The sequence below is a fragment of the Epinephelus lanceolatus genome, chromosome 4, assembly GCF_041903045.1.
Source record: "Epinephelus lanceolatus isolate andai-2023 chromosome 4, ASM4190304v1, whole genome shotgun sequence".
Classification (NCBI taxonomy): domain Eukaryota; kingdom Metazoa; phylum Chordata; class Actinopteri; order Perciformes; family Serranidae; genus Epinephelus; species Epinephelus lanceolatus.
In genome coordinates this window covers 44,312,515-44,338,445 of record NC_135737.1, presented here as the reverse complement: position 1 = coordinate 44,338,445, position 25,931 = coordinate 44,312,515, and the positions used below count along the sequence as shown (strand labels likewise).

Sequence of the window (25,931 nt, the reverse complement as noted above, 5' to 3'; positions counted from 1 at the left end):
GAAGATTGGCAATTTTTGAAGTATCCTTGGGAAAGATACTGAACCCCAAACTGCTCCCGATGGCTGTTCCGCCGGTGTGTGACAGCGTGTGAATGGTAACCCAGTAGCAGGTGGCACCATGTACGGTAGCCTTGGCCACCAGTGTGTGTGAATGGGTGGATGGGACATGTAGTGTAAAAGCGCTTCGAGTGGTTGGAAGACTCGAAAAGTGCTATACAAGTGCAGTCATTTACCATTTCTATATATATTGCCAGCAAACTGAGAGTCTCTAGTGAGGCAGAAACCTAAAACCACTCCTGTCTCACACACACATGTAAAGAACAATATGCTGCTCTGCTCTTGCTGTGAGATAACATGCTGTGCTCACTTGAGGAAATGGCTGGGGGTGTGTAAAAGTGTGTGTGTTTGGCTGAGCTCACCATATAGGAATGCTGGTGGGCTGTGTGTGTGTGTGTGTGTGTTAAGACAAGACAAGAAGAGAGAGTGTCTGTGTGTTAGGAGGTTGTCATTCATAAAGAGTAGGGGGTGACACACCTGGAAGGGAATAAGGGAAAAAGTGAGGACATTATGTATGAGAAGGTGAGGACAGCAGAGGGGAGCAGTTGTACATTGCATGATGGGAAATGAGGCAGAGGGACGTGGTGGTGAGGTGGAAACAGCTGCCTATCCAGCAGGAGGAGGGAGACAAATTGCAGAATGTCTGGCTTTGGGGAGGGGAGCTTTCCCGGCTTAAGCACTCAGATCGTCAGACGTCCACGGCGGGTCAGAGGGGGAAACATGATAGCGGAGCTGCTGAGGTTCCTGTAAACTCTCTGGTATCTCGAGGTCTTCTTTGCTGGCAGAACACGCTGGTGCTCGACATGTAACGTGGCACGGTGCTCACCGTGAGGACATGCTGCGCCCATCACATTTGTGCACGCGTTCATTTTAACAAGCACAAACACTTTGGCACAAGAACCTCATGAGTACGCACACACACACACCAACTGATACCTGCTGGATTTACTCTCCAGTTGATGGACTGATTTATTGTTTTGAGGATTATCAGCTTTTATTAAATGTCAGCAAGACAGCTTCTCCAATCGATCAGAAGGAGCCCTGCACTCAAATCTGTTTCACCCTCTCCCTGGCCTTGAGAAAAGTTCAAATATTGCATTTCTTCATCCGTGCTTTATCATTTTATCCACTTTCTTCCTGTTGGTTTATGTGCTGTTTCGTCATTAGAATGAAAAGAGCAATAAAGACGCTACTCCGCCTTTTCCTTACTCTGTAAACACAGGACCGACTGATATATATCGTAGCCAGGAAGCTCTCGAGTGCAGCCTTCTACCAGAGGTCAATATTGTTGCTAGCAGCTGCTACACAGCAAATATTTATACATTGAGTAGGTGTGGATATATGTCTTCATCAGCAGTGAAAACCTGAGTAAATATTCTGTACAGCTGCTCCATGATAGCTATCTGCATCTGTTTGTCGTAAAGAAAATGCTGTGCGCTCTACACAAGTGGAAAATGTTCTTCATGTTGAAGGCAATTAAATCAGATAAATGTGACGGAGTCTTGAGTTTTCCAAGTTACACAAAGCCTCTGGAGTTTCAGAACAAAGCTGAGATAAAAACTTATTGAGACAATATCACATTTTACTTCTAGCTTCATCAATGACAGTGTTGCCTCTGTAAATGTCTTGTGTCCTTCATAACTTCTGACTCATGGAGGAACTCGAGCATTTGATGGACATAAGGAATTTTCTTGGTTCTCTTTCTTCGTCAGCATTCGAAGCCCCTGTTGATCACACAGAAACTGTTTTCCAAGTTGCAAAACGTGAGGTGCACTGCCCTTTTTTTTCTCTCACTAGGAAAAAAAAAACACTTAACACTCCTTACCCTAACCTTTCCATGTAATCAATCTATGGTTTATTTATTTTTATTTATTTCACAGTAATCAGTGTGTAGTCGCTGACATGCTGAGGCAGAGGGTGCTGTCTGTAGCTCTGGTTGAGGGTGAGAGGCTGTCAGCAGATAAACAGAGATCTGTGTGGGTACATGAGACCCTAAAAAAGAGGGTTGGTCATGGGGAGTACCACCAGTTGGTCCAGGAGCTTCTCCTCCATCATGGATGTTTCCAGGCATATTTTAGGATGACTCAGGGGCAGTTTGACAACCTCCTGTCATCTGCTCTGAGTTGACCTTTTTTCACCTCGAGGAGTTGGATGAAACTCTGTATCCTTGCAAATTAGGAGTCAAATTTAAACATATCATCACCTCAACCTATCAGCTGACAGCAGCTTCACAAACCTGCATCAGTCAGTGCTGCACTACAAGTCACGTTTGTCCTTACTGGCAGACACGTGTGTATTGGAGTGTTCGCAGTCTGCTGATAAGTGGCTAAAAGCAGAAGCCATCATGCGAAGATGACACTTGTGTAGGAGACCCTGGATGGACGTATAGGAGGTGTTTACATTTAGCTTCACCCTAATTTGTCCCTGACGTCTATAAAGTAAATCAGACAAAGCTGATTGACCAGTTGTTTAGTCTGCGCTGCCATTAGCAGCTGTCACCTTCTTAACACACTTCATGAACCTGTAAATGTGGGTACATGAACAATCTGTCTCAAAACAGTCTCATAATGGAGTGACATAGGGGTGGGCAGACAAAAGCTCCTTTTCTTTCTTAAGGGAACAACAAATCCCTCACTCCCCCAGAGCGCCTCATTGCATCATGAGAGGGGAACTAATAAAATGTTTGGATGAAATGAGTGAAACAGAGCAGAAAATGTGGAAAAGCCCTCAGTGTGCGTGAGAGCAAAGACACAGGGGGAAGAAAAAAAGGAAGGTAGAGAGGGAGTTTGATCAAACTAAGTTTTTGCCATCTTTTCTGGACATCTCTCCCTGTCAGTCAGATGTAGCCACACTGAGGTCAACGTTGGACGAATCCAGATTTGTTCTCTGCAGACTTAGCTTAATTACCCAAATAAAATTCTGGCAATATGACTACTGGCAAGAAACAAACTTAACCAAACACATTTTAATCAAAACATGTTCTGAACAGCTGTTCGCTAACTTTCCATATAGCGTAAACTGGGCTTACCGAAAATGTGACACAGGGCTGCCAGCTGGTACTGGTAATATATTGCATAGACTTGTACTCTGCCAAAAGTTAGCTTCAACGCAATGGTGGTCAGGCACTGTTTGTATGTCTACTAGGTAGAGGTGTGCCATATATAATTCACCATAATACCTATATAATTTTTAATTCATTCATTTTCGATAACTTATCCTGTTCGGGGTCATGGGGGTGCTGGAGCCTATCCCAGCTGACACTGGGTGAGAGGCAGGGTTCACCCTGGACAGGTCACCAGACTATCACAGGGCTGACACATAGAGACAGACAACCATTCACACTCACATTCACACCTACGGACAATTTAGAGTCACCAATTAACCTGCATGTCTTTGGACTGTGGGAGGAAGCTGGAGCACCTGGAGGAAACCCACGCTGACACAGGGAGAACATGCTGAAAGTGAAATTATTACCGACTCTGCGGTGGTTACAAAAAGAGGAGCAGCTTCAGTAGTGTGGAATAAACTTCTGAATGTTTTATGAACAGCCCCGGACTTCTCAGACTCTTTTTGTGGCTTACCGCTCAGAGGGAACTCATTCAGCGGCTCCTCTGGCAGCAGCACAGCGTCTCTCCCTCTCAGTAATTTGTGTATTACCCACATGATCGGGAGGGCTGCGATCATGTGACCAATGCACCGACAGGAATAAAGATGGAATCGTATAAAGACTGAAAGTTGGGGCGGTGGATGGGTGCAACAAACACAGGACTTTCCCCCAGGAGACCGGTGTTCAGGCCCATGTGAGACCAAGTGACCCTTAGGTACAACTTATGAGACCTTCCATAAAGTACGTCATATGTGAGGCACTAATTTGTTAGATATAGTAAGAACCATCAATTAACAAAGTGTTTGCCCTGATACATTATGATGTATTACCCGAATCCTATTGTTTCCATACAGTTCCCATTCCTCTTAAAATGCTAACACAGTGGAGGTTTGGACATGTAGGGCTAACAAAATGTATAGCAGAATATTTGCCTCATTATTGTCTGTTTGCCTTGGAACAACGAGCCCTGGGAAACTCGTCTATTCAAACAGGAGGAGGTATGAGCGCCACGTCCTGTGTTTAGTCGGAGGATATTGTGAAGCTGTCAGAAGCATCTTCATCACTGACACTTTAATAAAGACTTTGCAGGGGTGGGGGTGAGGTGTGGACAGGACGGCTCGGCTGCTGGAGGGTGACTATTTGGTGAGGGTATCGCTGGGAAACCCACAGTGCACTAAGAGTTTCACAACAGTGACACATGGACGTGTTGGCTCTGCACTCCAGCATGGTGCATTTGAAATGAAACAATGGTGGTGACTTTTAAAGGGCCAACTCTCAGCTTTAATTAAGGGTGTTCATCAGTGTTAGTTTTTAAACTCCTGCTTTCTGTCACATAATTAATATCTAAGCTAATATTGTGCATCTTTTGGACTGTTAACAACTAAAGCTGGAGTAGGCAGTTACATTTTGGTGTCATTAGGCAAAGATCCCCAAATTAACTTTGAGCATATTGTAATTCAGTTTGTCTGAGAGTAAACTAGACTTGTGCACTGAGCGTCGAGCTTTAGGGGGGTTTGCGCTGTCCAAATTCAAACCACTACAGCCGCTGAGCAAAGGTCTTTCTCTTGAGCTGCTGCCTGCTCTCCTCCGAAGCACTACACAGTGATGGGGAGTAGGAATGGGTATCAACACCAAGATTGTCTTCACGCCACATATGATTCTACAGTGAAGTCTTTGTGCTGTGCAGCAGCAGAGAGGTGACAGAACAGGCTTACAGTTTGCTTCATCAGTAAATAACTGACAGCCAATGACTTTGTATTTGACTATAAGACCAATAAAAAACAGTATATGTAACATATGGAGCGAGCAGCACGCTCTGGTGTACACACAGCTACTGTAAAGACATCAGCTGGATTCTCCCTAGCTATCAGAGGAAACTGTAAGTGACAGAGGACTCCTGCTCTGTAATTTCCTCCGGGGAGTCTACGGAGGAATCCTCTCAGAGGAGGAAAGACACAGTCAAACCACCTGTTCTTCAAATACATTCACACAGCCTGCAATTTCTCTGCTAGGGAATACCTCTTTGGGTTGGGAGTGGAAAATATGCACAGTCTTTGAACCCAGAGCTTATAAAAGCCTAATTGCAGGTGAGAGCGACTGTACAGAGAAAAGTCCTCTACATAAACACAGTACTGCTGAATGCAGGGTACAGTGTGGGCTGGTGCAAGACATGATTTCACATGTGCGACTCTGCAAACTGCATCTGAAACCACGAGTGTATTTGTGTTTTTGAGGTCTGTAACAATCTGTGGCTCTCTCTGTTTATGTGCGAGGTACAGACAGTGCTTACTTCACCCACGGCTGAGACAATGGACGGTGATGTCAGTCGGTGAGCCCGTCTCTTCGGGTCTGAAACAACAACAATTACTGAACAAATTCATGCCCTCATGAGGATGAAGACTTTCTATTTGGGACATTTCATGATCTTTCCTCAAGTGCGCCTACAGCCAAAATGTCAGCTTTGCAAACAACATGTGTGACCTACATGTTGTGTTCAGGGCCCTGGATGCACCTGACCCTTCAGCCCGTTCTCATTCCCAATTTGTAAAATACCACTGCTTTGTCACTGGACATCGTATACCGTAGCTACCGTAGTATTAAGAGCGAGAAAGTCCTTATGAGGTGGGCGGGAGGAATGGTGGATGGGTCAAACAACTCCAGACATACGTTTATTTTGAAGAGGACTGTATGCATCATTTTCTGTGAAAACAGAAGTTCATCTATTTTTAACCGCTTATCTGAAGCTGGATCACGGGGGCAGCAGGCTGAGCAAAGTATCGCAGATGCCTGTCTCCCCAGCAATGCTTTCCAGCTCCTCCAAGAATCACCACCCTTATGTGGTGGAGGGGTTCACGTGTCCCTGTGATCCTGGGAGCTGTGTTGTCTGGGGCGTATAGCTTGGTAGGGTCTCCCTACCAAGGGCTAAGATAGTGGTCCCAGGGGAGGGGCCAGAGTTGGAACGGTTCAAAAAGACTTAAATGAAATGGCACATTTGGGGAAAGAGTACCTTGCCTTACCAGGGTCCCCCTCTGGAGCCAGACCAAGGGGGCCAGCAAACATCTAGTGGCCAGACGTTGGGCCTTGAGGCCTGGTCAGGCTCATTTTGATGCTTAGATCCATTAACGAGGAGGCGGTAGAGGTTGTTGTCTTGATCTGTCTTATCCTGTCTAAGTCCTCTTTGTCCAAGACCAAGTAAAATGTGCAAATGTCCGAAACGACACCTTCAAAAAAATGGTCTTGAGACCAAGACCCCTCTCAAATAATACAACACTAACAACCTTTCTGAGGTGCAACTGATCCAAAACAACACATTCTCACAGTCTGCATACAGTCTCTTTCAAAATAAAAGCACTATGTCAGTATAACACCTTGAATTGACATTTATTTACTTCAACAACAAATGCTCTGAATGACTTTTTGCAAACAAAGAAACATAAATATAATATTTTGTGCATTTGTAGTACACATAACACTATGATTATATAGAATACATCTTTAACTGCTCCCACTCTCCCATCATGCTTTGCCTGTCTGTTGTTGGTTAAGTTACTGTGTAACATTTATTAAAATCATAGAAGAAGAACAGTATGGTTTCAGTCTCCTCCAGGCTGCGTATCTATGAGCAATAGGTCCTGCTAGCTGTGGGGAGAAGATCATTTTTCACTCCTGTACTCCCCTGTCTGTAACGTCTAGCTCCAACATATGGCAACAATAGAGAGTGACTCCCCTGTCTCCCCTGTCCACCTCCCTTCCTCCATCATCATCCTCCTCCTCTCCCCCTCTGTTCCTGGCAGTGAGGCAGAGGAGGGCAGAAGGAGGCGGGGGAGTCTGACGTGCTGACCTCTGGGAGGTTAAAGTTCAGAGAATACAGACAGGCTGTGTCACCTCTTCCTTCACCACCAGGTCTAAAGAGAGCGCTGGACAGGTGGTGTACGTGTGTGTGTGATAGAGAGTAGTGGTAATGTGGCGTGGGATTGGACCATTATCTCTGGTAATACTGGTGTTTTATCAAATTCAGATCTGGTTCCATCAGACTTCTCTGCCCACCACTTTGGTCCAGACCGAATTTCCATAATCACCTCTCCTTTTAAGGGTCGCTATCCCAGCTGACACTGGGTGAGAGGCGGGGTTCACCCTGGACAGGTCACCAGACTATCACAGGGCTGACACATAGAGACAGACAACCATTCACACTCACATTCACACCTACGGGCAATTTAGAGTCACCAATTAATCTGCATGTCTTTGGACTGTGGGAGGAAGTCAGAAAAACACAGGAACAAGATACAAACTTCACACAGAAGGGCCCCAGCTGGTCTCTTTGTAGTCATTTTGTGTCTCCATGTGGCTGTTTTGTGGTGTTTTGTAGTCATTTAAGTCTCTTTGAGTTAATTTTGTGTCTTACTGAGGTAATTTTATATCTCTGAGGTGATTTTATGTCTCTTTTGATTGTTTTGTGTCTCTTTGAAGTAACTTTGAGTCTTGTTTTAGTCATTTTGTGCCTTTTTGAAAGAGTTTTGTGATTTTTGTAGTTATTTTGTGTCTCCTTGTGGTTGTTTCTTGTTTCTTTGAGGTAATTTTGTGACTTTTTTAGACATTTTGTGCTTCTTTTAAGTCATTTTGAGTCTGCCTGTGGTTATTTTGTCTCTCTTCGAGGTAATTTTATGTCTCTTTACTCCATTTTGTGTCTCTTTGTAGTCATTTTGTATCTCCATGTGGTTGTTTTGTAGTTGTTTAAGTCTCTTTGGATTAATTTTGTGTCTTATGGAGGTATTTCTATATCTCTGACATGTCTTTTTTTGTCATTTTGTGTCTCCTTGTGGTTCTTTCACGTTTCTTGAGGTCATTTTGTGACTTGTTCAGACATTTTGTGCTTCTTTGAAGTCATTTTGAGTCTGCCTGTGGTTATTTTGTCTCTCTTCGAGGTAATCTTTGAAGTAATGTTATGTCTCTTTATGCCATTTTGTGTCTCCATCTGGTTGTTTTGTATGTTTTGTCGTTATTTTGTGTCTCTTTGTGTTCATTTTGAGTCTTGTCTTGGTTCTGTATTTGTTAATTCAAGTGCAATTTTGCAAGTGAAGACCATGGGGCCCCCTGATGCTTCGGGTCTCTGGTTCTGTGCCCAATAGGCCCCTTCAGTGATTCATCCATACTGGATATATACAGTCATATCATACATATTGTTTTCTTTGCAATGCCATTTTTTGCACACTCTGATAAGGCCACTATTTATTCTTTCTTTATTCACATATTGCCACATACCATGTCGTAGTGTTGAATTTGCCAGCTGTGTTTTATCTAAATATTAACCCTTTCATATACATTGTTATTTTAGTTTTTCAAACTCACTGTATATTGTTATTGTAGCTGCTGCGATGCTTCCATCTCCCCGCGGGGCTCGAAACAGTTTCATCTTGTTATGGAAACATCTATGTGGTTTCACCTCCAGCATGTCATCGTCCAGCCTCTGGAGGGTTTACATTTTGAATTTCATCCTCACAGTGATTGACAGGCTCATAGATTAACTCTGGGTCATGTTCCTACTTCTCCTGAGCCCCTGAATGCCCAGAGTACCAGTTATATCTGGGTCACCTTCCTGCGGCAGGAGACTTAATGTCTGACAAAAGCTGAAAACTCCAGGAACCCCTGCTCTCTCACAGATGACCCTGCACCGTGTCACCCAACCTTTAAAACCCATTTTCCTTAAAGTGCCTCCTGGGCATTATTCCAGAACGCTGGATCTGAGTGCAGCTTAATGAAATTGTGAAGTATTCCCATGGTGGATTGAGCTGACGTAGCCAAAGAGGCAACCCTTAAAATCCACTTCTGAGGTTGACTTCCAGTAAGGCTTACTGGTTCCAGAGGGCAGCAGGGGCGAGCTGTCCCACCGGCCAGTCAGTTATTAACCTGTTTCCACAGAGATGATGACGGGAACACGGCCTATTGTCTGGAAGTCATTAAAAGAGCCAGGGGTAGCCAGGGAGTGGCCGCATACCTCTGTTAAACCCCCAGCACACACTCACACACACACTCACACACACGCACACACACACATGCACTCATTTGCTTCCTCCTCAGCTGTACCCTGTTTTCAGTTTCTTTCGTTTATATTAGTCCAAATCTGTTTTAACTTGGTGCTAAAAGCATGTCTTTATCAGAATAAGACGCTGCCAAACTCAAACTGGCCTTGATAAGACTTTTATGTTGCCAAACCACTCGTGCAAATTACTGTAATAATAGACAGAGAGACCAACAACGGTGCAGAGCGGATTGTGAAATGATAAATGGTGAAATGATGAATCAGTCCATGACAGCTCTTTAAATTAGACTCCAAAGCCACTTCATATATTTGGCATTTTAGAGCATGCTCGTGTGAGTGTGTGTTGGAGGCTCTGTTTTCTGTCTTGCTCATGGCTGTATTAATAGCCACGTAGGGGGGTTGGTGCCAGGAATCCAGCCTTAAAATGCAGCCCAGCTCTCAGGGGGGAGGCTGGGGTAGGGGTGAAAGGGTGAGGAAGGGGCCACAGAGATAGGGAGGAGTCTACGGATGGATGGATAGATGGACAGATGAGTGCTGCTAGACGCTACATAGAGATACACAAACACACAGATAAGAAGTTCGCACAGTCGCAGTATCAGAGATGGTCAGAGAGCAGAGACAGCTTGTAAATGTCAAATATCGTTGTCATGGAGACAAACAAAACACCACTACAAAATCTATATGAAGCTTTTAAATGAATTATTTTCATTCAAACCATAAAACAAACTATTATAAAGCATTAAACGTTTCTGTAACGCTACATATTCAGGATTCATACACTTTTTAACCAATGAACAGAATTCCAACAGTCATGGAAAACCTGGAAAAGTCATTGAATTTCATTCGTTTCATTTCGTTTATTTGACTCAAGACCATATCACATGGTATGGAGCACAAATCACAATCTCACAATCTCATTTTCCAGGCCTGGAAAAGTCGTGCAATTAGTAAAAATCATTCAAAGTTTTGGAAAACTCGTGGAATTGTGTTGTCTGTAATGAAATTAATTGTTGTGGTTAGCATAATTTCCATGCCGGGAAATTGCAATTCTAAAATACCATGGTTTTTCCAGGTCTTTCATGACTGTATGAACCCTGAGTATAGTTGGTTATATGCTGAAATAAATCCTTTCCATCTAAAGCCCCTCACTAAACAATACCATCAGTGTGTGCGTAAGAGACTCAACACCACATTCCTAAAGGTACGACTGCTGCAGAGCGTCAGTTCAGGCAGAACGCTGAAGTTATGGTTGAATTAGCTGATTGGCATCAGATGTTTCATTCATGCTCCACCACCATCGGCTCATTCACCAGCTGACTGAAACATCCAATCATGTTCATGTAGGTGTGTCATCAGCTGACACTTCCTCATTATCACTCTGCTGATACAGTACTTTAATGCCATGTGCTGTACTGATGGTATCGTTGATTTAATTAGCATTTAATGTGTAGAGTCTCTGGCTGAAGTGTCTCTGAGTGTGGTGAGGTGACATTTTAACCAAAATCAAAGCATTTTCTGTACAGGAAGGATCTGTCTTAGTTTCTGTGTCGAAGAAAAAGTAATAGTTCCTGCCTCTGCTGTCTGTTTGACAGAGGTTATGTTTGCACCAATTTTTGACCTAACCAGTCTTATGAGGATATCTAAGAGTTTGGCCAAAGCTGTTGATCTGGATTTCAGCCATAAAATTGAAACCGTTTATCTACATAGCCTACTTATTTTCTTTAGGTTGGAAGCACAAATCGTCAAGGAAAAATGACCAAATCATCAAAATCTGTAGGTCTGTAAAGTCAGGCGGACAAAACGCTCCACTTCTGAATCCCTCCCAGTGTGGTATGATGACGTGCAGGGGACAAAAAACGGGTCACAGCAACTACAGCTGGAATGCAACTCAGCTGCGTCCGGTGAAGTGATCCCTCCAGTCAAGATGGCAGCAAAAATAACAAAGATAGGGATTTATTCATCTCATATCATGCCTAGCTTAAGTGGCTCATAACATGTCAGGTACAGAATTAATCTGCAGATGCTCCAGGTCAAAATGAGACCAAACCTTTCTACGGATGTCATTTTTTGAGTCATGACAAAGTAAAAAATGTGGCGTGTAACAGACGATAAGGCTTGTAATGCTTAGTTGAGATGATTTGTGGAGGAGTCAGCAGTCTATGACGGTATATAACAGTCAATAAAACAGGTTTTTCAACAATTGTGAATCACTGCGAAAAGACTTTTTGAGGACATAATGAAAACTGCATTTTGTAAAAGCATGCACTTCACTGTGTCTGCTGCACTTGCCGGCCTGGTTACAATACTTTTCTACACACACACACATGCAGGAGAGTCTCACTTCCCACAACAAACACCACCACACTACGTCACATCAGTGGCGGCTGCTGGTCTTTCAAACAGGGGAAGCTCACGTTAAATTTACATCGTAAAATGTGTCATATTGTAGCGAGGCAGTAACTTATAAAAGGAACATTTAATTGAAGCTGTTGTTCAACCACACTCATGCCATAGAACCACAGCAACACAAACCTCAAAGATCTTCAGATGGGTTTAACGGTGAAAATGAGCTATATCGCTTTTGAAATATCTGCATGGGACTGAGCACGAAATGCACCGATGCCGGTGTGTATTTCCAAAGCGCTGTCAGTCACAAAGGGGTTCAGCCTCTGAGACAATTCCTCCAATCATCATGCAGACACCGAGCGTCCTCTCCTGCCTACCGCTCCATGAGGTCCCAGAGAAGCTGAGCCTCCCTGGAAGTGACAATTGTGTCACATTTATCCAATGAGCGTCTCGCTTTGCTGCATGAAAAAACCTGCTCAGCGCTGTCTCATAGGAATGCTTGGAGGCTCCGCGTCCACCGTGCTGACACGAGAATGTATGACAGGGAGGCCCGTTGGGAAACTGGTGATAAACAGCTGACGTTTGAACATCATAGTCATGATATGAAACGCATCCTAACGCACGTTTAATGCAATGGAAATTCTTATTTTAATGTAAGTTCAATAGTGCATATTTGACAATTTCTTCTATGGAATTTTAGGGGAAGTTCAGCCTCCCTTGTTGTCTCAGAGCATTCGCCCCTGTGTCACATATACACGTAAAGTCTAAAAGCTATAAGTCATGGAAAATGAGAACTGTGCAAGTTTTCCATTTGTGTCAAGCATCAAATAAGTTGAATTAATTTGTCTTACATGACATCCTTCGATGCAACTATTGCACATTGCAGTGTCGATGCTGAAACGATATATCGTTCAGCCCTAGGTTGACGCATATCAGAGCTACGTTATGTCAATGGCTAACTCACAGAAAATAAATTTACAGTAATGTTACATAATGTTGAAAGTTATCCCAGAAGATTACTGTGACAATCAGTTTCATTCAATGAAATTCCATGAGTTATCCAAAACTTTTTAACTAACTCCATGACTTTTCCATGCCTGGAAAATGAGATTGTAAAATTATATGGCCTTTCCAGGGTTTTCATCATGACCCTGGGAAGCCTGATAGATAACATCTTTACTATGAACAAGATAACAGGATAAGGGTCAGTTTTCTCAAAGTGAATCGAACAACATAAATACGACCACATCTCTTCATGTGGTCCAAAACATCACCAGCTAGCTGCTACATCACATCACAGCATGCAGGAAAATCTACCTCCACATGTACAGAATGAGCATGTGTATAAATACACTGCAGCAAACACACAATTATTGTTTCAGCTTTTCCATAACTTGATGCTAAAGGTGGGTCTGTGCACCAGCAGCCGGTAATCACAGTGTAATTCAGTCTGGACCAGGATCACCACGTTTTAGTATAATGCATCAGTCGATTCTCACACTGTGACTAAACTAAAACAGAAACAGATAGCATCAAGGTGAAATTGTGTAATGTTAGTGGGAGACGAAGGTAATGGGTGCGCGGGAGGGATGGAGGGAGTGTCAGGGGGAGTGCAACCTGATGGAATTTGTACTAACTCACACACACATATCACTATTCATGTAACTTGTAGGATGAAATCAGATAATCAAATATCAGCTTAAATGTTTAATACTACATTATAAAACAACCAAATTAATGTGGTGTAATCGCTTTCAAAATGAGACAGGGGTGGAGACAATACGTAGCTTCTGTCTCGCAGCAGCGGCGTTGTGAGTACAGATGTGTCTCCAAATTAAAACCACATTTCCCATAAATCCTGTTGCTTCCTGCAAGAATCTGTTGAAAGGGGTTTTGTTCTTTCAGCCACCAATGAAATCGTCTGCTCAGTCTGTACCACACTGATGACAATAGGAAAACCTCAATATGTGCATGGTAACGATTTACTGACGTTTAACTGCAGCATGTGACGCCTGTAAGTGGAAACTCCTGCAGCACCAATACAGCCCGTCCTTGAGACCAAACACAACCCTCAATTCAGCTCTTCAAACTTTTTACATAAGCTGTGATGCAAGCGCTGCTCTGAGCCATAAATCACCCTGTTTCTGTGCATTGACGAGAACAGTGGATAACCTTCTGACCTGACCGCACTAATCTGATCTGTTCATCTGCTAATGAACTCAAACATGCAGCGCTAGAGGAATGTACTGTGTCTAACACTCTGCAGTGGTGGAGTCTTCAGTGGCACAGGTGTGGTTTGAAAAGGTATGTGTAAGAAGGAAAATGAAAGAGTGTGTGTCTCTGTGACAGAAAACAGGGCCAGAGACACAACGATGAAGATGAGGACATTTTGCTGAAATAATGGTAAAGGAGCAGATCACCACAAATCAAAAATCAGGAACCAGGAAGTTGCCATGTTGTGATAGCAACTTCTTAACATCCATCCATTTTCAACTGCTTATCCGAAGCCGGGTTGCGGGCACAGCAGGCTCAGCAAGGTACTCCAGACGTCCCTCTCCCCAGTGACGCTTTCCAGACCCCGCACTGAGGGCCTCCTACCAGTGGGATGCGCCATAAACACCTCTAACCGGAGGCGCCCAGGAGGATCCTGATCAGATGCCCGAACCACCTCAACTGACCCCTTTTGGCGTGCAGGAGCAGCAGCTCTACTCCGAGCTCCCTCCAGATGTCCGAGCTCCTCCCCCTATCTCTAAGGCTGAGCCCAGACACCCCACAGAGGAAACTCATGTTGGCTGCTTGTAGCCGCGATCTCATTCTTTCAGTCACTACCCAGAGCTCATGACCATAGGTGAGGGTTGGGACGTAGATGGACCAGTAAATCAAAAGCTTTGCCTTCCAGCTCAGCTCTCTCTTCACCACAATGATCCGGCACAGTGCCCGCATCACTGCAGACACTGCACCAAACCTCAGATCCATCTCTTGTTACAGCAACAAGTAACGCAAATTTGGCTAATCCTCTTGAATTCTGTGAGACCTTGCAGTTTTGTCCAATCAGCGCAACTTTACTGCAACTTTGCCTGTCTTAAAAAGGACTTTTTGCCCCCTTAACTTACATTGTTTCCCCCCTGACGCTGCTGGAACTGGCTGCATATCATGTCCACGTATTCAATGACTTTGGAGTGAGACCGGGTTGGCGAGGAGGGCTAGCAGTAGATGCACGCTTCCTTCTACACGGGCTAAGAGTGGTCCTAACCACAATGTGTACATTATTAGATGTAATATTGGTGGAACGTCCCTTTAACTAAAGATCCACTTACTAGTTTTTCCGGAGCTTTCAACCACATGTGATCACCGACAATGTATGAGCACCTGTTATCATGCAACCAGAATTCCATATTTAGGTCCCGGTCATATCCATGACAACTGAGCAACTCTGCTGATGATGACAGTGAGATGTTCATAGTCCCAGAAAAAGCATTAAGTGCACCTCAGGTTGATCCTGAGGTAAATTTATTTATGTGTTTATTTTTTCTGCTATTAAAGTTAAACTTTTGAGCTGAACATCTGAACTTTAATTCGTCAAACAGATGAAACTTCAAAATGTGTAGGCTCACAAACTGTCATCTCTAGTTCATAAAGAGTATCAGCTTCTGGTGAAACATTTGCTGAGGTCAGATAAGGGTGTGGGTGAGAGATGGAGAAGAGGAGAGGAATGAGTCAGAGAGGAGGAAGAAGAGGAGGGTCGACTCTGTAATCCCTCCACACTCAATGTATTCCCAATGAAGCACAAGAACCCACACAATGGCCCATTGAGACGGCTGCTTTGGCACTGTAATTGGCAACAGTGGAGTTGTCTGCTGACGTGTGTGTGTGTGTGTGTGTGTGTGTATGAAACAGAGGAGGATGAGAAGACATTGTTGTGGAGGCTTGGGTCTTTGCCCTAATCCTAATCTGGACTAATTCCTGTTGCCCAGAACCATTTGAGGACAATAGAGAAGAGTCACACAGCTGCGTCTCTACAGACCCCAAAAACTCTCCAGATGGAAACACACACACACACACACACACACATTAATACACAGCTGGGTTTCCATTCAAGTATTTTTATGCAAATTCCGATGTAGTGAATCAGAAAAGTGGAACAGCAGCGGCAAATTATGACAACATTTCCCAAATATTGCAAAACATTTATCATCAAGGCCAATAAGGACATTACAGCTACATTTCAGCTCAGCTTTCATTGGGGCCTCAGCACCGAACTCTTCAAGGACCCGACTGAAACTGAAGTAATTATTATTATTTTGGGCAATCAGTCGCATTTTGGAGGCGCTAGAGGTGCTCGAAAACTCATGAAACTTTGCACACATAACAGACCTGCTCAAAAAACGTATGTCTGTAACTTAGGGCTGCATGATATATCGTTTCAGCATCGACATTGCGATGTGCAAGAGTCGCATCGAAGGACATGCAATGTCAAGTAAGGCAAATTAACTCAAACAACTTATCTGATGCTTGATACAAATGGAAAACTTGCACGGTCCTCATTCTCCATGACTTATACCAGCCAAGCCTTCTGCTTTTAGACGTTAGGTGTATATGCGACGTAGTGTGGTGGTGTCTGTTATGGGAAGTGAGACTCTCCTGCATGTGTGTGTGTAGAAAAGTATCGTAACCAGGCCAGCATGTGCAGCAGACACAGTAAAATGAAAATTTTATTATGGGTCCTTGAAAAGTCATGCAAAAGTTTTGAAATTTTGTCCATGAAAATGTGCGGGAACCCTGGTTACTGTGACAGAGAGCAAAACTGACCCTTTCACTATATCTATACAATGTATCCTCATAGAACGGTTTGTACGATATCCTACAAATTAGCACCCCACGAATGATGTTATATCCTTAACGCACAGTTACGTAATTAACGTTAAGTTACAGAGGTTAGGTTTAGGAAAAGAAACATGGTGAGGACATGTTGTAAAATGACTCAAAGTTCACACGGTTTCCGAACACCCATCTCCAAAGGAAGGTCCCAAAGGAAGTCTGGGTTTCTGTGACCCATCCACCACCCCAACCTGTTTCCTTACAAGACCACTCTGCACTGCTTCCTTGTTTACTCCCATCAGAACATTGGTCACATGATCGCAGCCTTTCTATGTACAAATTTTGGTATGTTACTTTTGTAGGAAAACATACCAACAGTTTATGAGAACAGCCTCATCTATGTTATTGTTATATTTTTTTTTAGTATGGGTCCTTGAGAAGTCGTGGAAAAGTTCTGAAATTTTGTCCATGAAAATGTGTGGGAACCCTGAATGTAAGAAAATGGCTCAGTAGCGCCCTCTACAGAACTTCAACAAAGTAGCCCGAACAGTACGTTTCACCTAGGTGTATGAAAATTGGAAGGCATATGTAGCATGCTAAGACATACAAAAAAGTGTCTTGAAGCCAAACCCTAAACCCAACAGGAAGTCAGCCATTTTTAATTTACTGCGCATTTTTGGCCATTTACAGGGGTCGGACTTTAACGAACTCCTTTAAGAGATTTATTCCTATTGATTTGAAATCTTGTCTGTACCATCTAAAGACCTTCAACATGAATAGTTGTTAAAAGCTGGAGTTTTCATCAAACCTTGCGACCTCGGCGAGACATCAAATTTAATGTTTCAACACAAAACAGGAAGTGGTTTGTGCCACCACTGTGCATGGTCCAATCTGCCCCAAACTTCAGGTTTGATAAGAGTCCCAGCCTGAACACATCTACATGCCAATAATAAGTTATAGTGTAGCTCCACCTACTGGAAACAGGAAATGGCGTATATGAAATTTATGTGGTGTGGTCTACAATTTATATACAGCAACACGACTGATAGTTACTGTGTGCTCTCTAGCACCACATAGTGGCCACAGGAAGTGGTACAAACGTGCCATAGGTCATTTCCAGCGCCCAAACTCCACACAGGGAATAACATCTCATTCTTGCGTACAGTGTCCAACTTTCACTGAAAGGAGGTTCAATTGACATCCCGCAAGTATCCTGGCGTGCATAAAGAAACGAGGCTCCTATCATCGTTGCTTGCAGCTTTAATTTGATTTTTTGTTTGAGGAGCGGAGAGAAGAATACGGTGAAAAAAAGAGATGGACAGATCAGAAAAGAAAGTAAGTATTCATAAGTCATACAGATACATGCTGCAGGTGTGTTTTCCATATGAAGGAGAACATGTTGACGTGCTGCAGGTGTGTCTGTGTGAGCGTGCATGTGTGTGAGTGTGTGTGTGTGTGTGTTTCCTCTTGTGTCAGCTTGGCAGGTCACGGTGAAGGTGCACAGTAACAGCTGGAGCGCAGGCTGGAGGACAGACACGCCTATACACATCTCTCTGGCACTGATAACGTTAGCTTGGATTCGAGCCACTGAGAATACCTGCAGTGTGTTGGTGTGTGTGTTTGTAGGTGTGTGTGACTGTCGGTGTATCGTGTCAATCAGGCCTGTTTGAACAGTCAGCTGAACTTTATGTACTGTGTCTTCCTCACGTCTCCCTCAGAGAGACAGGTGAGGATGTGGCAGGAAGTGCGGTCTGCAATTATGATTCAAACAGCAGTGTGTCGAGATCTGACTGAGCTGACCCAAAAGAATCTCATGACGCTGATGTGAGGCAGGGAACCAGCACACACACACACACACACACACACAGAGCAAACCTTTGTGCACTGGTGCATAATTTTGCAGTATTTTCTCATGTTTGATCCGATCTGTGTGTTTCTGCAGCGGTGTGTTTGGCTGACAGCTGGGGATCTCCCAGAAACAAAGGTGCCCTTGTGTGTTGTAGCTCTGACCACATGATTTCACAGAAGATAACATTCCTCTGTTGTATCCACCACATAGTTTGGTAATTACAGATACAGGACTAACAGCTATTTGCATAATGTGTTCCTGTGTGTGTGCTTGTGTATTTAAATGTTTTGGGTCTTATCTGTGTCTGTATGACTATGTGTGCATGTGCTGTACTTTGCAAGACTTGTGATACTGAATAGATGCTGGAACATTATGTAAAATATGGAGCCAATACTGCGGAACTATTTTGGAAAATCAGGACCTCATATCTTTAAATCAGGTCACAAACCTGTGCCATACCATATATACACATATACAGTGGTGCCCCCTCCCCCCCTGTAAGGGCCCCCCTGGCTCAGTTGCTGCCCCCCCAGCTGGCAAAAATAATTAGACGCCTACATCATCAGCCTTTTTTACACAGAGATTGTTTTATAGAGCTACTACAAAGTCACTTCTTTATGCCTCCTTCGTACAAGAAGTGACGGGTGTGATATGTTACGCAACTCTGTCGGTCTCTAGTGTGATATAAAAAACACTCATCAGTAGCACTTTATTAACAATAACAATGCCATTAATGTGTCAATAACAATCATTTACTGTCGCTGTTATATGGAGGCTGATCTCATCCTCTGCTCGGAGGGTACAGAGCTCCCAATCTCATTGTTTTCCTAATTTTCAGACATTTTCAGCCGCTGTTTTACTTATTTGAGTTAGCTGCTGATCGCTAACAGCTACATTCTAAATCTCCCGGGTAGGTCGCACACATAACACATCGTCAAAACGTCACATTTATACTGGCCATGGTCCCGTCTTGTCGCCGTCCTGTTAGACACCTTTTCAGCACTGTTACATGGCGGCTTAAAGGTGAGATCACTCTCTCTCCACATTTCGTGATCATACCTCATAGTCAAAATGGAGAGGGGGCATAATAGCACGATAATCCCAGCCTTTCACAGCCTCAAACTTCTGATGAGTGTCGCGTGACAGAAATTACTTATTTTCAACAGATAAAAAAGCCGATGTGCTACCTCAAATTAAAGCTGTATAACTGTCTTTTTAAGGAAAAGGACAACCAGACTATATGTATATATATACCAACATAACACATCAAAACAAACCCAAATTACTGAAATTTGATTTTGGCTTTTGGTTTTTCAGTGGCTACCCTTAGGAAAAAATTCTGGAGGTGCCACTGCCTGCTGCAGTCCATCTAACACACAATCTGTAAAGGATGTGTGCGGTGAATGGATACAGGTATGCTTATGTGTAATGTGTCCCAGCTTTGTGTCAGCTGTGAGTTTACGCACAAGACAAACTCCAGAGCTTCACGAAGGAGCAACTCTGCTCCCAATAAAAAGGAGAATCTCAATACTGGCCTCATAAATGTCATAGTTTCCACAGCAGGACGGAGCAATGAAGTAAATAACATCCTCTGACGACTTCCTCCTGCCAGTCAAGTTAACCACCATGGCTTTGAAGTACTTGTAAAGCAAAACAGTTTAACATGTGATTTCATGTCTTTGGTTTCACTGTTTACTTTAGGTAATAAATACACTAAATAAAAGTCACTGCTGACTGACAAACCGGTTCAGTCTACTCGCGGTCTGGTAGGAAACACCTCAGGCTGGTATGTCTGTCGATATCTGGTTATTGCAGAGCACCAGAAATGATTAGTGACAAGTTGGACTGAGCTGCAAGAGCACTGTAAGAGGTTTCTGGAGAACAGTGCAAGCAACTTTGACTTTATTTGTGCCATTGCAAGATCATAACGCCTGCCATTCCTGAAGGGTCTGAGTTACAACACGGAAACACACTAATATTTATTCAATCATCTCAGAACGGGAAGACAAAAGAGGAAAGAAAAATCTTGATCCTCACTGCTTGTGTATATTTTTATCTAAATATTTAGACAGACAGAACAGAATTAACTTTCTGCTCTGAAAACCTCATAAATCCACAATCAGACGAAGGCCATGAAAGCTGCTCACTCATCATCAAGTGTCTGAGTGATGCAGGACCGCAGGATGGATAGATGCCAGGAGCTTTTTGGTTTCATCAGAGTCAAGACGAGCCAACAGAGGAAACAAATTCAGCTATGCAAGGATTTGAGCAGGGGCAATTACTGTGAGGGACTCATTACATGGATTACATGGATGTGAGTTACACATCCAACTCCAGAGGATGTTACTTCCATGAGCAGCATCCCGAGGTGACAGTAAAAATTTATCCCCAATAATAACTCAGAAACCGCTGCGCACTAAAACAGAGACACGGGCTGCCTGGTCACCATCAACGATGATTAACTATGATGTAATCCAGACACAGACACAACATAAAACCAATTCTGACACACCCGTGGTGTCAGGAGGAATGTCAGCTTTCCAGGAACTGAGGAAACAGACTTGGTTTTAACTCGACACCATCAGTTTTTAACTTATTCAAAAAAGTTTAGACGGAGGTTTAAAAGACCAGTGGTTGTAATTTTGTCAAACCAGAACCATGCAATCGTTCAGGTGAGGTTAAACATAAAATTCCCCCAAACCGGACCCACGAGGTTTGCACAGGACGACAGCGATAATGACTAACCAGAGCCTACATTTCACAACGCTGATTTCACATATTTGACTCAGGTCTAAAAACCACACAGCCGCAGTAACCTCACCTCCCAGGAGCCCGCTCCACTCATGTTACTGCTCTTCATAAATCCTTAAGCATCCTGGCGGTGGGCTATTGTGCAACCGCAGTGACACGGCCAGTGCCTCGTATGTCACATCCACGCAGCCACAACGCAACACAGCTTCAGTCAAACTCACATTCTGCCTCTTTACCACAGAGGCTCTTTCCCAACATCGTAATTACTGGATTACCTATCCTGCTATTGTATATTATATTTCCATCCATGTTACAAAGTATCTGGCGCTGCAGGGTGACGTGGTGGGTTGGTACAAATATGTTGAGAGCTTCTGTGTGCAGAAGCCCAGGGGGACACAAACTGCAGAGTGGATTGAATGAGCCTCAGTTAAGACTTGAGCTGCAGGCAGTTCTTGACACGTAAAGAAGTATTTTCGAATCAGGGCTACTTTTACAGTTGCCAGGGGATATGTGGAAAGACTGTAGCTGAACTAATAACAACAACAGACCCACAATGTAAGGACAATGAGGAAACAGGGGCAAGGGACGGGTAGATGACTGACCATCCAACGGCTTGTGTCAGTCAAAAAGGCAGGGGACTAATACTTCTGTGTCAAATCAACGCTGTACCCATGGCCTGGGCTCTGCATTGACGTAGAGCCTACGCTGTAGCCTGACATGCACCTCCCCAGAAGAGTAACTACACGTCGCTGCAACGCAGACCTCCTGTCTGTTTCTGTAAGCTGAAACCATTTCCCTCAGTGGAAACAAAGCTTTTATTTATTTAATTTCACAGATAAGAAACAATAAATTGTGAAGACAATAAAGCCTCCACAAAAATAGCATTTTAAGTCTTATCCTGGCTTCATATGAGCAGAGGAAATCTTTGCTCGTCGCTAGGCTAATTTATACAATGTAAAATGCCATCTGCTTGTGCTAATAACGTTAGCATGTTACATTTGTTTGGGAAACGTGTTTAGTATGACAGTTGTTTTGTCAGTGAACCTTGTGAGCTGTAAGGGAGCCAAATTTTGTAATGTTACCTTTGCTAAATGTTGCTGTTGTCCCTGGCTTCATATGAGCAGAGGAAAAGTCAGTCAAAGCTGCTAAGCTAATTTATACAATGTAAAATGCCATAGGCTGGCGCTAATAACATTAGCATGTTGTATTTGTTTGGAAAACGTGTTTAGTATAAGACAGTTGTTTTGTCAGTGAACCTTGTGAGTTGTAATGGAGCCAAATGTTATAACGTTACCTTTGTTAAATGTTGCTGTTGTCCCTGGCTTCATATGAGTAGAGGAAATGTCTGCTAGCCGCTAAGCTAATTTATACAATGTGAAATGCCATAGGCTTGTGCTAATAACGTTAGCATGTTGTATTTGTGGGGAAAATGTGTCCAGATAAAGACAAGTGTTTGTCTGTGAATGCTGCGAGTTATAGTGAAGCTGATTTGTGTACTTGTGTTTGAAACTGTCTCTATTAAGCCATGTTTAATGTGTGTTTAATGTGTGTTTAGAATCAACTCATCTTTACAGTGTCAGGAGTTGGGAAAATCCAGCAGCCTGGTCCTCATGACCGAATTTGTGGGAAGCATATTGTGACAAGTCAGCTTTATGTCTCATTTCATTTTCAGTTATCAAAGAAACAATTGTTGAGCACTGATTTTATAATCTGTCTGTGCTTTAAATGTAATAGTCTATGTTCACACTATGAACAACAAAGTTCAAAACGGGAACTGCCCATTGGTTCGACATCCCATTGTTCCGACCATATTAAACCCATTGTTCTGAAGTCCATTCCGAAATCATCATGATGCCCTGTGGTTAAGGTCTGGTTAGGTTTAGGCACAAAAACCACTTGTGCCACAGATCATGGTGTGGGTTAAAATGAAAAAGAAAGTGACAAACACATAAGCTGTGAGCCTGCTCCGCCTCAAGCCGGTCGCGGCGCACCATACGCCCGCCGCGAGCCGTTCAGCACCGCGGACAGTCGGACTAATGGGATGTCGAACCAATGGGCTGTCGAACCAGTGACATGGACCCGTTCAAAACAGCCATCGTGGTCAGCTGCAAAACAAACGTCAAATAGATCGAAACTCCACTTATGGCTGAACAGATTTTTTTTTTAAATTGCAGACCTCCACAATTCAAACCAGTTGCCAATTGTCTACCTGGAAGTGATTGTTGTTGTTAGCGTAACGTCACAGTGATTCAACCTAGAGAAATTATTACATATAGACTCAGTGCTCCTTACACTTTTCGCCTTGTAGATAAAGCTAAGTCAGATAAAGCATATCTGCGTGCAAATTCTCCGGGGGAATATCCACAGGACAGTCTACAATTTGGCTAATGTTCTTTGGACCAATAGTTTTTGAGAAAAACTGGGGAAAAGCATCACCTCCACCTTTGATTCGTCACATCAGAGGCTCAACAAAGTTCCGTATAGGCAACCAATGGTGTTTTATACAGAGCACACATAATGATTTCAACAGCAAAAATTTTACAAAAAACATGAAATATTATCCAATCGTTGCTCGCAGCCTGACATACTAAACAATGTCTGTTTCAACCAACTTGCTGCTGTAGTTGAGGTTTGTAAACTTGTATAATTGTCTCAATAAAGTTTATCATAGTAAAAGTAATGGATAAACAGTTGAAATAGGCAGGCTAAGTCTTGGATAAATGGTTGAAACATCCAGCCTCTGCTACTCCGAGTGGTAGTGGAAAAAATGTAAACTCGAAAGTTAGTATGAAACCAAACCAACCCAAACATAAGACAGTTCAATTAAATGAGAAAGATACTTCAAAAATAAATGTTTTTATATAATCAATAGTGTTAAATAATATTGAATTTAAAATCAAAGCATGTTTGTACATTTTGGTGTTGATTAAGGACGCTGTAGTTCATTTGACACTGTGGGAGCAGCTCAGACTAAACGTTGGGAAACACTGATGTTGGACTTTGGCTGAAAGCATCCACCATCTCTTCTCTACAAACATGCAGTACTCACGTTAGTCTTGCTGGACACGGCGAATGTGGCTCGACTGGAGAAGCGGGTCGTGGAGGGGCTGCTGCTTGACAGTGGGCCCGTCATCATGGACGTAACTCTGGAGCCAACAGGAGGACTGCTGGAGCTGGGAGAGGATGAGAAGGTGGCAGGTGGGGACGCAGGACTGGACTGACTGCTGAGGCTGCTGTAGGTCTGGGTTTGACTCCCCAGGCTGCAGGGCTGGATGTGAAGCAGAGCCTGGCTCTGACTGTGACTGTGAGTGTGAGTGTGGGCCTGACCCTTCCCGTAGATCACCTCTTTAATCTCCTGATGGTTCTCCTGAATGTCACTGAGGTGGTTCTTGTGATTGTGGCTGTTGTTCAGCAAGGTGCTCCTGTCACACGTCATCCCACTCAGCAGCTCCACCTGTCGGGTCAGAGCCTCCAGCTGACTCCTGAGCTGCCGGTTCTCCTGCTGGAGCTGAGCCACAGCTCGTCCGAGAGGCCCGCTCAGGTTGGCCGTCTCTTCCAGACGACGCTCCATGCCCAGCTTAAAGGCGCTGACGTCCACGTGGATCTCCCTGATGGCATCCCGGAGAGTGTTCTCATACCGGGCCAGAGCTGCACACACTGTCTCCCCCTCTGGAGAGGAAGACCGGGGGTGACACAAGTCTCCCATCTCAGCCAGGGTCGGGGCTTCCATCAGTTCAGCTGTAGCCACTGGTTACCCTCTGGAAACAGGCCAGACAGCCTCTCAGTCTGTGAGCTAACGTCTGACAGAGAGATCCTCTGGAGAATGTGTAGCTTCAGTCGGGGTTTGGCTGGAGGGGGGACTGACAGAGAGAGGTCGGGGCAAAGGTCTGGTTTGTTTTATCCCAACTCCTTCAGCTCTGTCCTGGGACGTCCCCGGCTGTGTCTCCGTCAGTAAACTCTGCTTTACAGAGAACAGACGTTTCACTCTGTCTTCTGTTTGGAAAGTACAAAAGAGACTCGACTTAACCTTTAGCTTGTGAATGGCTGTCAATCTCTTAATCCCACCATCTGTGGCATATGATTGAAGGTACATTACAAACCATGCAGGATAGTAACAGTTAAATCAGAGTGTGTCAAATGATTTCATGCAGAATCTAGAACAAAATCCAGAATATGACAAACTAAGCTCAAACACAGCTGCTCTTTCTGCATTGAACTGAACAACAGAATCTATTTTTAAAGAAAGCACACATCTCTGAACTGCCATAAAACACAGCAGTGAGGTAATCCTCTCTCCCAGCTGCAGCAAACCTACCTCAGCTTCGCTCCCAGTACAGCTCACCAGAGTTTCCTAAGCGCTGAACAGCTGTATGAGCGTGTGTGTGTGTGAGTGAGTGTGTGTGAGCTCTGATCTGCGCTGCCGCCTCTCTGGTTTGTTTAAACTCTCAGGTTGATCACTCCTCTCTTCTGGCTGAGAGGGAGGGAGGAGAAAGGGAGGGATAAAGGAGGAGGGTGGAGGTGGAGGTGGTGGTGGAGTGAAGAAACAACATGGAGAGGGTAGTAAATGTGAGGGGAGGGGAGAGAGGCGGGCTGGGAGCTTTTATATCCCTGTGCTGTGTAAACTATTGGAAGGAGGACTCACTGCACCTCTGCTTTTTTATCATGGTTATGTCTCCCTGCTCAGTTTGTGTTTTCTCTCTCATCAGTTCTTTTCTCTACTTTTATCTAAACACTCATAATCATAACCTGATTTAGTTTGTAGTGCCGGTACAGATACATGATCTCTAAGGCTGCTGTCAGCCCTCGAGTCGTCTCCTTTGGTCTGAATCAGGGACTCATGTTGTTCCAAAGTTGTATAATTGCCTAGAGTTGGTTTGTGTTCTCACGGCAGCATTTACAAGAGGACCAGATCAAATGCCTTGTGTGAGAAAGCTGCTCTTGATTGGTCAGAATTTCCATGTGGG

The 25,931-nt window shown here is 43.8% G+C and overlaps 1 protein-coding gene across 1 annotated transcript in view; it reads right to left on the bottom strand.

The window, feature by feature from the left end:
* Positions 1-24,847, bottom strand: part of smtnl (smoothelin, like) — a 40,085-nt gene extending 15,238 nt beyond the window's left edge. The window contains exon 1 of the mRNA XM_033630392.2: positions 24,017-24,847. Coding sequence (XP_033486283.1) covers positions 24,017-24,697 — 681 coding nt within the window. The 5' untranslated portion in view covers positions 24,698-24,847. The remainder of the gene's footprint in view (positions 1-24,016) is intronic.
* Positions 24,848-25,931: the final 1,084 nt, after the last annotated feature.